This window comes from Colobus angolensis, unplaced genomic scaffold (assembly GCF_000951035.1).
Source record: "Colobus angolensis palliatus isolate OR3802 unplaced genomic scaffold, Cang.pa_1.0 Scaffold132, whole genome shotgun sequence".
Lineage (NCBI taxonomy): Eukaryota > Metazoa > Chordata > Mammalia > Primates > Cercopithecidae > Colobus > Colobus angolensis.
The window spans coordinates 6,818,816-6,836,790 of record NW_012114400.1 but is presented as its reverse complement, the minus strand read 5'-3'; the positions used below and the strand labels follow the sequence as shown (position 1 = coordinate 6,836,790).

The window sequence follows — 17,975 nt, the reverse complement described above, 5'->3', positions numbered from 1 at the left end:
AAGAGGATTGAAGACGCTGGCTCAGATGCTATGCCAGGAACTAGCCTGAAATCACAATAGCGGAAGTAATCTCTTGAGGTCATCAAGCAGCAAAAGTATTGCAGCTGGCACATCTGCCACACTAATATAGATCACTGAAGTTGTCATTATCGATAATGTCACCAGATAAATCATTTTTTGCAACTTCCAAGATTTGTACATCTTTCTTATTAAGGGGATATGAAGAAGCAGTCATTTGTTCTTCATTTGGAAGAGGATATCCAAATGTGCACACAATCACCAGACTCTCAATATAAATAACGTTTATTTTCAGTCCTCATGCACACCTAAGGTATGGGCCAGAAGCTAGAATACCTGCTACTTGTGTTCTTTTTACATATTTCACATTTCATATTTTTCAGTAGTATGTCATTAACAAAGTATGTCCTGTGGCACAGTGAGATGATCTATATCCTTGTAAAATAAATTGTAGCACAGATGCTGAGAAACTACTTAACCCCAGAATACAATGAGAGTGTTTAACTCTTGTGACTGACATGTGAAAGAAAAATTGTTCCTGATATTCTCTGTTTACAGTTATAGAGAAAACAATTTATACCAGAGAGGAAGCATTATCCCCGGTGCCAAGAATCATGCCACTGGTAAAGCTACCACATCAGGAATAGCAGTTTTAATTAGAATGACTCTATGTTGAAGCTTTAGCCAGCATATTGAGTTAATTGGAGATGGAATATGAATACTCTCTTCACAATTTTCAAGTACTGCATGTATCCCAAATTCCTGTAATTGTGTCAAGCGTGGAAAACAAGCAGTATGACTCTAGATTTATACTTTTAGCAGAAACAGGAAGTTTTGCTTTGTGTTTTTGCCTTAATTGATCTTACTCTATAATAGCTTATGAATCAATGTTCTTCTGTTACAATTTTTTACTCGAATAATTGGAAACTAAACATCTTATGGGTTGCAGTCCTTACCGGCCTAATGAGAAGAGCATATAGGGGAAATTGAATTTATTACCTGATTTTTATAAGACCACACTCTGATTTCCAGAGTATTGTAGTATACCAGAGCCCCAGAAATTATCATTCACTATTCAAGTTGAATATTTGCCCTACTTAGTAACCTGTGATACAAGAGCTCTGATTTTAGAAATGATTCAGGAATGATTCAGGGCTGAGAATTTGATAGGACAGCTTTCTTTTCATGATGACTTCAACCAGGCCTTTGTTGCCAGACCTATGTCTTTTTTTGTTTGTTTGTTTGTTTTTGTTTTGTTTTGTGTTTTTTTGTTTTTTTTTGTTTTTTTTTTTTGATACAACTTAAATAGGACCTCAAGGCACTGGTCATGTATTTGTCAAGGGGCATGATCTGATTAGTAAACCCTAAAATTTCTACAGGTTAAACATTTGTAAGTAGCACGTTGACCTTTCTGTGTATGACAATATCTATGTTCGCTGTGACTCTTATGGCTAATAGTTGCTATTGGCCCTCAGTACAGAGGGCAATTATATCTTCATTGAAGTCAGAGCTGAACTGACTTCACACCGATTTTTACTCTGATGTCCCTATCCTATAGACAACTGCCAATACATTACTCGGAGATACTAGCATTCTTTTTACCAATGCATTTAATGCTTTTGCCTCCAATAAAAAAATGAGCAAATACTTGATAGTCTCTTGGAAAATTGTCCTTCTCTTAGAATATTTTTAATAAGATCCCCTGGGGCATGATGGGCATGATAATTGATTTCAGAGGGGCGGGAAAGCAAAAGTTCATGCTTTAGATTATTTTGAATCAATTCCAGTCATCCCACTTATCTACCTTTCAGTTCTGAAGTTCCCATGCCTCTCCAATCATGGTTCTTCGTAACTTTAACATAACAGATCTGAAAGGAATTTAAATTCAATCTTGAGGTCAAAGTTTGTTTTGAAACCCTACAGCTGCAAGAGGTAAAAGATTTATTTCGTGCAGTCTTTGAAAGTCTCACATTCATTCTGTACTTTGAATGGGTAGGAATTGGGGTGCTTTAAGCAATCCATCTCTATTAGTAGTAAACTCACCCAAAGTCTTTGAATTTTTCATGCTCTTCATTCAATTATATGCAGGCATATGGTTCCAAATGTCACTTCTGCAACACACATTTCATTCTAGGTGGGCAGAGGTGGAATTTCTGTTGTCAAAATTCCACTCTTAATACTAGTATAGGTTTATAAAGGTTTTTGTCCCAGTCAGTAGGAAACAAACCACGTATGCTCTCAATTTTCTTTAGAAGGTTTTACCAAACCACTTCTGGTATCTGTACCTGTATAAGCCCAGATTCTTCAGCGTAAGTAAGACAAATAGGCTCTAGCTCACTTAATCAGATAAATTCAGGGATTTTGGATGACACATTCAAAATTGGATAAAGGGATTCTGGATGGCACATCAAATCACCAAGAGGAGTAGGGAAACCTACCCATGTGCTACACAGGAAACAGTAACAAATTTTTCGTAGGCCTGGCACAATGTCTCACGCCTGTAATCCCAGCACTTTGGGATTCTGAGGCGAGCAGATCACCCAAGCTCAGGAGTTCAAGGCCAGCCTGGCCAACATGGTGAATCCCCATCTCTACTAAAAATATAAAAAATTAGCTGAGTGTGCTGGCAAGTGCCTGTAATCCCAGCTACTTGAGAGGCTGAGGGGCGAGAGTCACTTGAATCCTGGGGGTGGAGGTTGTAGTGAGCTGAAATCACCGCCACTGGACTCCAGCCTGAGTATCAGAGTGAGACTCCTTCTAATAAAAGAAAAAAAAGCATAAGACGTACTTAGTGAGATCAACACTGCTAACTACAGTGAACACCATATAGAACTAACCAACTAACCACTGTCATTACTGCTGCAAACATTATCTCCTGAGAAAATTTCTCTAGACACCCTCTTTATCTTTGCATTAACAAGTTAAGATCAAAATCTGGGTGATACACCTGTTACTTCTAGTTTAAATGATACACCCACTCCCTCTGTAGCTGCAAGGACACCAGGACAGTGTGGACCTGGGTTTTCCAGCTTCTAAGAGATAAGGCCATATTTGAGTAATTTCTCAGACAGTTGAATGGGGTCATAAACAGGGCAATCCAATGAGGAACAGATTAATTGACTTGATGTATTGAAATGCTTTAATATAAAACATGATGCATCTTTCAGAGAAAAATAAAATAGTGAGAAAGGGCATACCTTATTTCTAGGCAGCTACTAAGGAATTAGAATCTGTTTCTGATTTATACCCTCATGTACCCATCGCTTTGTTGTCTCATAAAATTGGCCAGTTCACAAGTTATTGAACAGGCTTGCCATTTACTTTATGCAGCATTATAGTATTTTGTCAATTTCAGTGTAAACTCTATACCCACTGCTTATAGAATGATTTGAATAGACTTACAATGATGTGTGACCACTCAAAGTCGTATCAGTGATTTACTGTAGATGTTGGGAAATTTTGAAACCAATACAAATCATTGAAATAGTCCCTTAGAAATGTTAGGAGAAAAAAAGTTTGCAAAAATAAAAATCAACCAATTCTAGTAAGGGTTATAGCGTTGATCAAAGTTTGTGTATTAGTAGTGCTCCCTGGAGGAGCAGATATCATTTTAGCCCTTGATAACTTTCTGCTATTCAGGACACTGATTGCCTGGAATTTCTCTGTCTCAATTTTTCTTGCCATGAGTCTTTCTTCTCGCTCACATTCCCACTTCATATCTTGCCAATTTTGTATCTTACTGACTTAAAGTCAGTATTTGTATAGTGTCAAGGTTTTTGATTAACTTATTTGCTAGAATTTTGTGTTTTTTTGCCACTGAAAGTCAGAAGACAGAGGAACTCATATTCCAGGAAAATGTGGTTCTCAAGGAACAACAAATAGCTTTATTAGAGGGTGTTCTGGTTAGGCAATAACATTGAAAACATAGTTTCATATTTATTTGTCAGCTTTGGAGTTAGTACTTAGTATTGAGTATAAACCAACTGTAGACTAAACAACAACAAAACACACACACACACACACACACACACACACAAAACAAATAAAAACCCAGCCAACGAAACAGAGCATACTTGCTATGTGTTCATGTAAAGAAAGGCCCAAAGGTTTGCATTTAGTGTAAGAAAGTAATCTTTTTTGTTGTTGTTGTTTATTGCTTACAAAAAGTTTGTGTTACTAGATTTTGTTATGAGCACATATTATTTTCCAAGAAATCCTATGTTCACAAACATAAGTAGAAGAAATGAGTTTAAAGTCATTGGATTGGTAATATAAAATCAGAAATGATTTTTTTTTTCTGTGTAAAGACAAATGTTTGCATGGATTCTTTATATATATGTCGGACATACATTTTTGTCCTATTTTCTATTTCTCCTTTTATTTTATGTGCCCTGTGAACATCCTTTTTTAATATATATATTATGTATTTTTGTTAGCTATTATGTATCCTTCATTTTTGTTAGATATTATGTATTTTTCTATTGTTGCGAAACTGTTGCTATGCTTTCATAATAAATTTATCATCCATATTGCATTGTTATTTCTACTGAAATACTTTAATTATACCAATATGTACATTGATTTTAAAACACACGCACATAAAATGTGAGCCAGTAGAGTTTTAGCACATGTTAACAAGTAATTAAATAGTGTCATTTTATTTAAATGTCTGAGGCCAGGCACTGTAGGCCATACCTGAAATCCCAGTGTTTTGGGTTGGCGAGATGGGAGGATTGCTTGAGCCTGTGCAATGTGGTAAGACCCCATGTCTACAAAAAAAAAAAAAGATAAAAGATAAAATATTAGCCAGGCATGTAATCCTACCTGCTGGAGCAGACGGGACCTGAGAATTGCTTGAGCCCGAGAGTTCAAGGTTACAATGAGCTATGATCATGCCACTCTACTTCAGCCTGGGCAATAGAGTGAAACCTTGTCTCTAAAAAATAACAAATAAAAAATCAATGTCTGAAACATAAGATATGTACTTGGCATATTGATAATTCTGTAGTATTGTGCTTATATTTTATATGTATTCACAATAGTAATATAAATTGTAATATGATTAGCACAATAATATGAATTAATAACAATCATAAAAGCAAGCACAAGTATCCTCTTTCAATACTTCCAATTCATAGTCCTACTTACAAATAGCAGCAGCTTCTATTTTGAGTTATTTTAGTTGATTTATAACTCAAGAATTTATTTCCAAATAATGAAAAACTGATTAATGTTTTACATAATTCAGGAAGTAAATTATATACCCTCAAAACTCTAGAAAATTTAGAATGCTTTATAATATCCTTGAAAATATATTCTAAAGCCGTTCCGAATAGAGGTTCTGAACATTTGAAAGTACACAATCAAATGCATTTGTCAAAGTATTTTTATGTTTATTAGTAAGGGTAAAAATTCCAGTCAGGATGTATGTATCTGAATCTGATTCTTTGACATCCCCAAACTTTTCACTTCCCTACTCTCATCTGTTTAATTCAATTGCAAAGCATGGAAATAAAGTCAAAGATATACACACATAAGATAACTGTGTATTACAGCAGTGTTAATAAAACTTTTTGCCAACAGAGTTATGAAACAGAGTATTACCTGTGTTTTGCATATAAAATTGCTCCAATAAAATTTGCATGAAGGATTACTGGGATAAATAATTGAATTAATATTTATAACTATTAGTTTCAAAATTAGTTAATTAGGTATCAAGTGTTAACTAGATTTTCTATTGACAGAAAAAGGATAAAAGCACAACAAATCTTGTTTAATTATTTTCAAAATTACTCAATTTTAATGGAGAAGTAGTAGTAGTCCAGAGAGTTAACATCATGCCTCTTTATTCATCTATGATTTATTAGAAAGTTGTCACCCAGCCTAATTCTATTTACCTCCACAGAATTCATTAATATAATACATTTCCCTATGTATTATTATTTGCTTCATGTGAAAAGTTTTAAGAAGACTGTGACTGACTATAAATTCCTGCCAGCTTAGATGATGTTTATTCCCATTATTATTGTTTTTGCAGTTTGTTCTTTCTCAGTCGTCCTCAAAATTATGCTATGAAAAGTACTCACTTGATACATACTTAACACAGAGATATTTGTAGAATAAAATCTAATTACTGAGATTTTAGATTTATTTCTTCTGGGTAATTTTACATGGTATTAAATTGTTTTATTTTGCAGACATATTTATGTATCCCCAAAAGTATGGCTTATTTTGTATTTCCACTTCAAAAGCAAACAATACTTTATTTTCTACATAGCTTTGGAAATTACTATAAGGTAAAATGTTATCTGGCATCCCTAACAATTGTGGTTTATTTCTGTAGTTATGTAAATTGTTGATTTATATTATAATTCTAATGCATCATTCAAATTTTATTTCTGTATTCTATAATTATAAATTTTACTAATTGCCAACAATGAAAGAAAAGATATCCACAGGAATATTTCTGGGGGTCTTCTAAGTAGAGTGAATTTCAGATACTAAAGATGTTATTTTAAAATCTGAAAATATTGCACATCATTAGTTATTTTTTAAAATAAAAAGGTTTATCCATACTTGTCATAGATTGAAACATCTGTATGTTCTGTGCACAACAGGTGTTCAATAAATGTTTTGGGTGACAGTAGTGACTCTTAATGACTTCATAATGAAGTAATTATTCAAGTGTCATGTTAAAACCCTATTTCTTAGGAATTACATACTGGCAATTTTCAGCTGGCATACATTGTTATATTCACTTTAGTTCAGTTAAAAATATATTTTAAAATATTCCTTATCTTCAATAAAATGTACAAATTTAAAACCCTTCCCAATACTGTTATAACAAACAATTAACATAATTAAAATATGTATATCTACAATACAATAAAGAATTTTCAAAACTATTTAAGTAAAAGATGACAATGAAATGAGTAATTAGTTTTGAAAGTAGTGGCATCTGCTATGTGAATAATCCAAGAAATGCTTTCCAATTTCCATGCATTAACTCTTTATTCAAAAGAGGGAATTTCACAAAAGACACAAATGGGACTAAGTAAAATATAGGAAACTATCAAATTGGAATTATAGGCCAGGAGGAGTGGCTCACTCCTGTAATCCCAGCACTTTGGGAGGCAGAGGTGGGTGGATCACCTGAGGTCAGAAGTTCAAGATCAGCCTGACCCACATGGTGAAACCCCATCTCTACTAAAAAATTACAAAAAATTACCTGGGCATGGTGGCATGCACCTGTAATCACAGCTACTCGGGAGACTGAGGCAGGAGAATTGCCTGAACCCAGGAGGTGGAGGTTGCAGTGAGCCGAGATGGCACCATTGAACTCCAGCCTGGGTAACGAGCAAAACTCCGTCTCAAAAAAGAAAAAAAAAACATCTGTCATTTACACTCTTCTTACTTAAAAAATGGTTTGAACCATATTGGACAGATACAACCTATACAATGTTCTCTCTCTTTTTTTTTTCTATAAAAAGTACTGTTACTTTGCTTTAGTTTTCCTTCTTTTTTCAGATAACAGTCTATTCCTTCAATTCCCGAAAGATGCCAGAACTCTGTACTTATTTGATCTAGGAAAAGTAAACCCAATGTTCATGAATATAATTCACTGTGAATCGTTAAAAAGTTTCTTTTCCCAGCGTTTATATTTCATAAAAGGGAAATCATACAATATATTTTTCCTTTTGTGTCTGGCTTATTTCGCTGAGTGTAATATCTTAAAGGTCCATCATGCTGTAGCGTGTGTCAGAACTTTATTTTTATGGCTGAATAATATTCTATTGTATGTGTATAACACATTTTGTATATGCTAATATTTGTTGATTAACAATCTGGCTGTTTCCACCTTTCGACAATTATTTCAACTATATTTTGTGTCCAAATATTTGTTAGATCTTCTTGATTATTATTTATTTTAGTTTAGCATCAACTTTTATTCCTAATGTTGGTTAAACCACACGTTTGAAAAGACAGCACAATTATTGACTCAAAAACAGAAAACAGTATTTCAGCTTTAAATTATTTTTGATATTTTTTAGCATGTACTCATATTTTAAATGGTTAGAACAAATTAGAATATAGTCAGTTACAAAGAGGGTTAAAAGTAAGATCAGTTATAATTAGGGTGCATAGTTGAATATTATAATTTTATATTTAAAATCAAAATTTTACATTTAAAAATGTTTTTGCTTTTCTTTAAAAACTAGTAAAATTATTTAGTAGCAATTTTATATATTTTCTGAGTTAATAAAAATTTCTGAAAAGTTTTTTAAATACACAAAGGATTATTAATTCCAATGCCAAAAATGAAAGTCAGATTAATGGTGACTATATATTGAGGAAAGTTCACTGAAAAACCATTAAAAGAAGCACACAGAAAAATTAAGTTGAACTTAAACTTTCTGTCCCAACTGTTTGCTTTAGCACAAATTATTTTAGTTTTCTTCTTTCATGAAAGTTCTATTTTAAAGGGAACAACAAAGAAGATAATTCTAAAACATCTAAAAACCCATCTTCTATTAATTAGCTACTCACAAATGATGCACTGTATTTATTTGTTCTTAATTTGACATATATGTGTATATGTATTTGTTCTTAATATTGAGGTATTATATGTGTTTGCAAAAAACAGAAAATAATTGTTTCATAATTAAAGTGTTGAATTTTGACATTTTTCAGATGAATTCAAGTTATTTATGAAAAGGCTACCTATGAATTATTTCCTCAACACATCTACTATAATGCATTTGTGGACAATGGATTCTAATTTTCAGCGCCGTTATGAACAACTGGAGATCAGCATGAAACAACTTTTCCTAAAGGCACAGAAAATTGTACACAAGCTTTTCAGCCTCAGCAAAAGGTGTCATAAACAACCCCTCATCAGCCTGCCAAGACAAAGGTAAGACATTTGTGGCAAAGTAAGCAATTAAGTTTACTGTTGAGAAAGTGAGTTCTCTTTATTTTTCTGAATGCAGGTGTGTTAATATACAAATCATGATTTAATATACATTATTAGAGATAATTTGAAAACAATATATTGTCTCGAATAATAAATTATAGTTATTTTTCAAAGTAACCGTACAATGGGAAAAATATATACTAGCACTTTTTTTTCTTTTCTTATCAAAATGAAGAAATCATTCTAATTTGTTGTGTGTTGTAGCCAACCAATAACTGCATATCAGTGAGCAGAAAAACACAAAGTCCTATGATTACATTGTGAGCCTAGTAAATAAACAGGATGAGAAATTGAAATTCCTCAATATATAATTTTCAAATAAAATAATTCAAGATATGTTTTCTATAACCAGTGTATAGAAAACTATAAACCTAATTCTACAAAAACTTCTGTAAATTACTATGAAAGCTTCTAAAATTTAATAGGAATGATGACAGACAATTAAATTATTTGTGTCTGAACTGACTTTGGGAAGCAGTGTTTGAATTTCCTATTTTAGGATGTACTGACCAGTAAGTGTAATAAAAAGTTGTATTTATCTATTTGAGGTCAGTTTGAAAACGAAAAGCTACGGGAAAATATAGGACAGTATCACAAGAAATATATATTTGTACCAGTGTCTCTTACATAAAATGCTTGAATTTTGACTAGGTGCTTAAATCATTAAGATGAGAAATCTGTAATTATAGATTTCTTTTGCTGGAAAAAAAAAAAAAACCTGAAGGTTAGTACATAATTTTAAACATTCATTTAAAAATAACACATTGGATTTGTGTTTGCTTGTTTGTTTGTTTGTTTAGAATTTATTGGTGTCTAGTATACAAAAAAAAAACTGTTTAAACATCATAACAATCTAAGATGAGGTCCTTTTCATTGCCTCAAAAAGGAATGTATTACCAGTTAGCAGTTACTCCTCATAAACCCTCACCCAGTCCAAGGCTGTTTATCTCTATAAATTTGTCTAATATACTATTTGTCTCTGTAGATTTGTCTATTTTGGACATTATCTGTAAATGGGATAATACAATATATGGCCTTTTGTGACTAGCTTCTTTCACTTAACAAACTACTTTCAGGTTCTTCCATGTTGTAACATCGGTAGTATGGGTATACCACATATTGGTTTTTTGTTCATCACATGATGAAAATTTGGGTTGTTGTACTTCTAAGCTATTATGAATAATGCTTCTATGAACATTCATGTACACTTTTTCATGTGGACATATGTTTCAATTTTCCGGGGCATATACCAACAAGTGGAGAAATGCTGAGTCATGAGATAACTATATTTAACATTTTGAGAAGCTGCCAGACAGTTTTTCACAGTGGCTGCACCATTTTATATTTTCACCAGTCATAAATAACAGCTCCAGTCTCTCCGCATTATCTTCAACATTTGTGATTTTGTGTCATTTTGGTTATAGCCATCGAAGTGAGTATGAAATAGTATATTTTGGTTTTGATTTAAATTTCCCTGATGACTGACAATGTTCAACATCTTTTCATGTGCTTTGAACATCTTTTCACGTTCACTGTATATCTTTTATGGAAAAATGTCTATTCAAATCCTTCACTGATTTCAATATTTTTTTTTGAAAGTGAGCATTGAGTTGTAAGAGGATTTCATGGCCAGGCACGGTGGCTCACGCCTGTAATCCCAGCACTTTGGGAGGCCGAGGCGTGCAGATCACGACGTCAGGAAATCGAGACCATCCTGGCTAACACAGTGAAACCTCGTCTCTACTAAAAATACAAAAAATTAGCCAGGCGTGGTGGCGGGCGCCTGTAGCCCCAGCTACTCGAGAGGCTGAGGCAGGAGAATGGCGTGAACCTGGGAGGCGGAGCTTGCAGTGAGCCAAAATCGCACCAGTGCACTCCAACCTGGGTGACAGAGCGAGACTCTGTCTCAAAAAAAAGGAAGGAAGAAAAAAAAAAAAGAGGACTTCATATGTTCTGATTGCAAGTTCCTTATAAGTTGTATGATACACAAATAATTACTTCTGTTCTTTAAGCTGTCTTTTCAGTTTCCTAGGCAGTCTTTTCTATTCTCTGTCTCTCTCTCTCTCTCTCTCAATCTCAATCTCTCTCTCCCCCCATCTTTGTGGTCAGTTTAGCTAAAAGTTTTTCAACTTCATTTTTATTTTTCACTAACTTTTACTTTTCTTGATAGTCTTTTCTTTGTTTTTATTTCATTTTTCATACCAATTCTATTATTTTTTCCCTCTTTGATGTGTGTTTAATGTCATTTTCTTTTTCTGGTTTCTTGGAATAAAAACTTAAGTTATTAATTTGAGAATTTTCACCTTTTGGGAATAAAAAATTCTTTTTAATTTTTCAACTTTTATTTTAGATTCAGGTGGTAAATGTACACGATTGTTTTATAGGTATATTGCATGATACTGAGGTTTGAGGTATGATTGATCCCGTCACCCATGTAATGAGCATAGTACTCAGTGGTTTTCAATAATTGGCCCCCTCACTTTCTCTCCACTCTAATAGTCTCTAGTGTCTACTTTAGTATGTTTATGTCCATAAGTACCAAATATTTAGTTACTGTATTTAATCCATTTTTATGCTGAGGATAAAGACATATCTGAGACTGGGAAGAAAAAGAGGTTTAATGGAATTACAGTTCCACATGGCTGGTGGAGGCCTCACAATCATGGCAGATGACAAGGAGGAGCAAGTCACATCTTACATGAGTGGCAGCAGGCAAAGAGAGAGAGCTTGTGCAGGGAAATTCCCATTTTTAAAACTATCAGATCTCGTGAGACTTATTCACTATCACAAGAACAGAATGGGGAAGACATGTCCCGTGATTCAGTTACCTCCCACAGGGTCCCTTCCACAACATGTGGTAATTCAAGATGAGATTTGGGTGGGAACACAGCCATACCGTATCAGTTCCCACTGTGAATAAGCACACACATTAATTAGCTTTCTGCTCTTGTGTTAACTCACTTAGAATAATGGCCTCAAGCTGCATTCATGTTACTGCAAAGGACATTTTATTTTTTATGGCTATGTAGTATTCTATGGTATGTATGTACCACATGTTTTTTTATCCAGTCCTCCATTGTTGGAAACATAGGTTGATTCCCTGTTATTTCTTTCATCTTTTTAAATACAAGCATTCACATCAATAAAGTTTCCTCTAAGCACTGCTATAATTTATTATTTTATGCATCTCATATGTTTTCTTATTTCCTCCACAAATAAGATATTTAGTATGTCTTTTGGTGTACTCCCAGGGAACATTCCATGACAGGGAAATGTGGCTGGGTGAAGATCTCGTTATTTGATTACAGTGAGCCTTATGCCTTATATATGTAGGTTAAAAGCAATTTGAAAACCGTGAAATAGGTTATTTTACCCAAAATAGAAAGTGCAAGAAGATGAGGTGAATTAGGAAGCAAATCGATGAGTGTGGTTAATAAAGACATTGACTTTAGGGTTTTTAACTAGTATGTCTCGAGCTGGATATGTATGTCTGAAACTCAGGGAAGATCTGGACAATCTCAGGGAATCCAGTCTTAAGGAATGGAAATCATTGGTTTACAGGAATGCATGAAATCTGAATCCAGCTGACATTTGAACAACAGGGGTTTGAACTGCCTGGGTCCAGTTATATGCAGATTTATCCCAATCAAAAAGGTTTTCACACAACCTTTTCCATCACCAAATTCCTCATCCTCAACCTGATGGATGAAACATGTAGTATTTATGGGATGTGAAACTCATGATAAGGAGGGCTGACTTTGTATCCTCAGATTCTGCAAGGTTTACTGTGGGACTTGAGTATATATATGGGGATGGCAGAACTCCTGGAATCAATTATCCTGGGATACCAAGGGAAGACTGTATTATCAGAAAGTGCAGATATATGTGAGGTGAGTGAAGAAACAGAAACTGCAATTGAGCAGATAGTGGAGTAAAATGTATCATGGAAACAAAGTTAATTTCTAGTAAAAATAAATAAATCATAAGTTGACATACAAAAATGCTATAAAAGTTCAAGATCTGTAATGAAATTGTGAGAAGCTGACATCCCAGTTCAAATTGGGAGTGTCCAACATAAATAAGTAGAATAAAATAGAGGTGTATTATTTGGATTAGAATTCAATATAGTGTGGATAAATCTTTGTTTTCCAAAACTTCTAAATTAAATAAATCAAATATTGCCACAGAGTATTCTTGACTTTCTTTTTTTAATTTAGCATAATTCCTAAGTTGACTATTAGTCACCACACACAAAAAAACAATGCAGACTTCTTGCTAGATAAATTTGCTTACTGAAGTTTGATATTTTCCATCCCCATTTTTCTTTTACTGCCAGTGTAGCATTTTGTTTCTATTTCTCTTTTTTTCCATTTTAAAAGAATAACATGAAATGACATCAGGAAAACAAAATAAAATATGCACAGGATTCTAGGAGGGTAGAATATGGCAGAGTGTAAAATGGACATTGGGTATTTGTAAGTTATGTTTTCAGAAATTTTTGAAGAGGAGGTAGATAAGCCATACCAGTAATTCACTTTCATTACAAATTATACTTTTTCTTGCCTTTATGGAATTGTTCTCAGTCATTCCCTTGAACTTTTCTCACCCTAAGAACAGTCATTCAATTTATGATATTCTAAAATCTTGAAAAATAAGCAAAAACAAACAAGACTTTCAAGCTACATCTCCACCAATAAGAAATTTTCACATTTCCTATATAATGACAGGTAGATTAAAGTTACTCTGCATAATGTATAGTTCTTCCTTTTCAATAAAGCTTGACGTTCAGATTAATCTCACCATTTTTTCTCTGAGGAATTCATGTGACATAAAAATCCTTTTTCTTGAGTAAACTCTAAAACCTGTGACAATTTGGTTTTCTTGAGGCAGTCAACTTTTGCTGCTATTCTAAAACTGCAGATATGTAACAATGACTTACTAATTTCATCACAAGATAGTGATTACAGCAGTTGTGTTGTCTGCTTCCATACTGCTATAAAGAACAACCTGAGACTCGGTAAATTTCTAAAGAAAGAGGCTTAATTGACTCACAGTTCTTCATGGCTGGGGAGACTGCAGGAAACTTACAATCATGAAATAAGGCAAAGGGGAAACAAGGCACGTCTTACATGGCAACAGGGGAGACAGAGAGAAAGAAAACTAGGGGGGATGTGCTATACTTTTAAACCATCAGATCCTGTGAGAACTTACTCACTCAGGAGAACAGCACAGGGGAACCTGCCCCCATGAATCATTTACCTCCCACTAGGCCCCTCCCTAGTGTGGGGATTGTAATTAGAGGTGAGATTTGGGTAGGGGCACAGAGTCAAATTGTGTCAGCAATTATTGAAAATTATCATAGTATAATTCCTAAAATGTAACTCAGCTATACTATGTTGTGCTGCCATTCACAGAGCAGCAAGGATCCATAGAAATATTACATTTAATGAAGTGTTGGTAAAGGTTTAGCAACCAAATCTTTAGGAAAAAAGAAAGCTTTGATGAACAATATTTAACAATTTTTGTTCACTGCCACAGGCAATGTCAATCTACTAATGTGAAGTCACTGAACACAGAGTTGTGAATAGAAGTACACACTCAGATCTTCTGAATCAGGGCACACAGACTGCAGCAAGCAATTAAAACAATTGAATATATTATTATTATGAAGCTATTCATTTTTTGTTCATGAGATAAAGTGAGATGTAATGGAATATTTTAAGGCCACAGGGAAGAATGAGTTGAAGTCTACCTATTCATTATATGAGAGCTATGCCATGCACTCCTATATATGCTCTTTCAACTTAGATATGAAAATCTTCTAAATGCTGACATATATCAGTAGGCAATAACAAAAGAACTTATTTTTCATATCATCACTGGACTCATGAGAAAAACCTTTGCATTTTAGGAAGCTGTCAGTCTTCTAGTGGCATATACAAGTTTTCCAAGTCTGTATTGTTCACTTGAATGCTTTATTGTTATCATTGCCATTACATAAATCCGTTGTTTGTCCTGAAGCGACAGCTTCATCTTTTTAAGTTTTGAGAACAGATCCACCAAGTGTCCAAGTCTGAATAACCATCATTTTTCTGTCAAACTATATCAAGTAAAAATGATTCGCCATGAAAAAAGTGGCTACATCAGCTTGCAACTGAAATAATTGCAAAAGTTATTTTCCTCAAATCAACTATTACAGTGCTGTCTGCAGCATAAGTCCTTTATTCATGTGTCTTGTTTTGACATGCAGATTTATACTGAAGATTAAGATGCAGTAAACTTTCTTTTACTTCAACATGAACATTGTTGAAAACATTTCTTTCTGTTTTACAAGTATGTATCAGTAAAGAATATATGCCCACTAGGAGAGCAGTTTGGTGCCATTACTTGGTTTGTACTAAGCCTTCAGCAGTAGTTTACTCTCCATTGCCTTAGAACTGTCAGTACAAGTGTCAAAACAATGCAACAGAAAAATGTCTCATTTATTTCCATGAAAATAGTTTTGACTTTGTGCATCTTCTGATAGGATCTTGCACTCTTTTCCCACCTTCCTCCCACGTACGCCCAGGGTTATGTGGATCACTCTTTAGGATAGAGAATGCCTGAAATCAATTTCTTCTCCCCGTAAGTAGCTAATAGACAGAAGACAAACACTTCTTCCTTTACATCTTCTCTTCCTTTACTAGTACAACCCTGAGTTTCATCTGAGTGTATGCTGCATCACACCCGTAGACCTTCCTTGCACTTAAGGTGAATATATGTATATAAATGGGAGGAATGCATGAAACTTCTAAATTGGTTCTTAAGAAGAATATGTGTCATTTTCCTTCTCTCTTTCCCCTAGCTAAGATGAAAATGTGATGACTAGTACTAAAAATCATAACATGAAGAAATTTGTGAAGAATTATAGAATCCAGCATCTTTGAGGCCGCCATATAAGTCATGGATTGTTTATGTTGTACTGTTATTTGAGAGGAAAAAAAATCCATCTTGTCTAAGTTACTGTTATTTGAGTTATATTACTAGAACCAAACTTGCATCCCAACAAATAAAAGTACCTTACAAAATGACCTCCAAATTATTTCATTACTTATTTATTTTATTGAGACAGAGTCTTACACTGTTGTTCATACTGGTGTGACCATAGCTCACTGTGGCCTTGACATCATGAGCTCAAGCGATCCTCCCACCTCAGTCTCCTGAGTAGCTGGGACTACAGGCATGAGCCACCATGGCTGACCCAAATTCTTTAATATTATAGAATCTATGATTTAGTTAAAAATTGAATTTATATATCAATGTGAGGGACTTTTTCTGAAAGCAATTTTGTATGAAACTGTAGGGAAAATTAGGATATTATTTTTTTCTTACATTTACACGTTATAAAATAATCTTTTATTATTTTATTATTTTTTGAGTTTCAGGCACTCCAGGATGACTCACAAGCACATACCTCAATAATAATGAAGCAGTAAATTTACGAACCCTTACCTTTATGTATTAAATGTTGTTATGGAGAAATTCAAATGTGAAGTGCCCAGTGCATGAAGGGTGCTTAGATAAGTATTTTCCATTTCAGAAACAGAAAATCCCTTTTCTTGTGTGTAGGTATTTTCTAATACACTAATAAATTTTCTGCAAAATGTCTTTCATGTGTTTCATACTCAAAATAACACTGGACGTAAAGGTAATGGTCTAAATCCAAACAAATGTTACTTAAAAAAGAATGTCTTAGTTGTCTGAATTCTGATTCAAGGGAACCAAGATTAGCTTTCTGAGGACAACAGAAGAAGAAGAAAAAAGTGCATGTGCCCCACTGTTCTTGATTGGGATAACTTCTAAATAAGTTTCAAAGTAGGTAAAAGTTGTCCTATCACTTATCCTACCAATTTTCATCTAATTCTTGGTATAGGTTACATTTCAGCCACCATGGCTCTAAAACGGCCTTGATTTTATTTTTGCCATAATATTTCTACTCTAATCTCTTAATTATCTTTCACTTTATTATATCTTAGATAGTTGTCAGTTGAAACTAGTTTTCTTTTTAAACTAATTTATATGTATTATATGTATGCATAAAAATTATTGGTACTCTTTAATTATACTATTTGTTAGCCATACCAGTCACTAATTTGGGCATTTTAGGCAGAGTACCACTATAATGATAAAATAAAATAAAAGTCTGTAGAATTATAGCTCTGTGCTTGCTTTTCTTCATCTTTCTCTCATGGATGAAAGATTAGGACATAGACTTCAGTACCTCAACATTCTGTCCAGTGAACTCTCTCTGCAGCCCACAATGTACACAGGAAAGATGTCCAGACCCAACCCAATAGAGGCACTTTTTTTAAATAGCTGATTTTGACAATACTAACAGAGTCAAAGGGCTTTGTTTTTTTGTTGTTGTTTTTTTTGTTTTTTTTTTTTTGCTTTTTGTTTTTGTGGGTGGTGGGGGGAGTTTCTGTGGATATATATATATATATATATTATATATATATATTTGTGCATCTATGTAATAGTTCAAAATGCTCATCTCATTACTTTTATAGAGATCTGGCACGTTGTTTTTTGGACCATATCAAATTCAATTTCTACAACAATGAGAAAGTGTAAACTCTGAGTCTGTCTGAGAAGGTAATAAATAATTATTTGCTCGAGATTGGTATCTAGCAGGAAAGCTACTAGAAAACAACTGAAGTATTGAGATAATGACTGCCACGGTTAGTTAACAAAAAATATACTTAAAAGGGACTAAAAATATTCTGTATCTATATATGAATTAATTTAAAAAGAATTAATTTTACTGACAACTATCTAAAATAATAAATTTATTTAAGATAATATATTTTATCTCAAATTAATACATTCCTTTTTTAAAAGGGAGTGGTCCATCCTGGCTAACACGGTGAAACCCCGTCTCTACTAAAAATAGAAAAACTAGCCGGGCGAGGTGGCGGGCGCCTGTAGTCCCAGCTACTCGGGA

General features: G+C 33.7%; 1 protein-coding gene across 2 annotated transcripts in view; it reads left to right on the top strand.

Moving 5' to 3' along the window:
• Positions 1–17,975, top strand: part of BRINP3 (bone morphogenetic protein/retinoic acid inducible neural-specific 3) — a 398,700-nt gene that overhangs the window by 323,402 nt on the left and 57,323 nt on the right. For both annotated transcript variants that reach the window (XM_011934194.1, XM_011934195.1), the window contains one exon: positions 8,710–8,932. In XM_011934194.1, the coding sequence (XP_011789584.1) occupies positions 8,710–8,932 (223 nt within the window). The remainder of the gene's footprint in view (positions 1–8,709; positions 8,933–17,975) is intronic.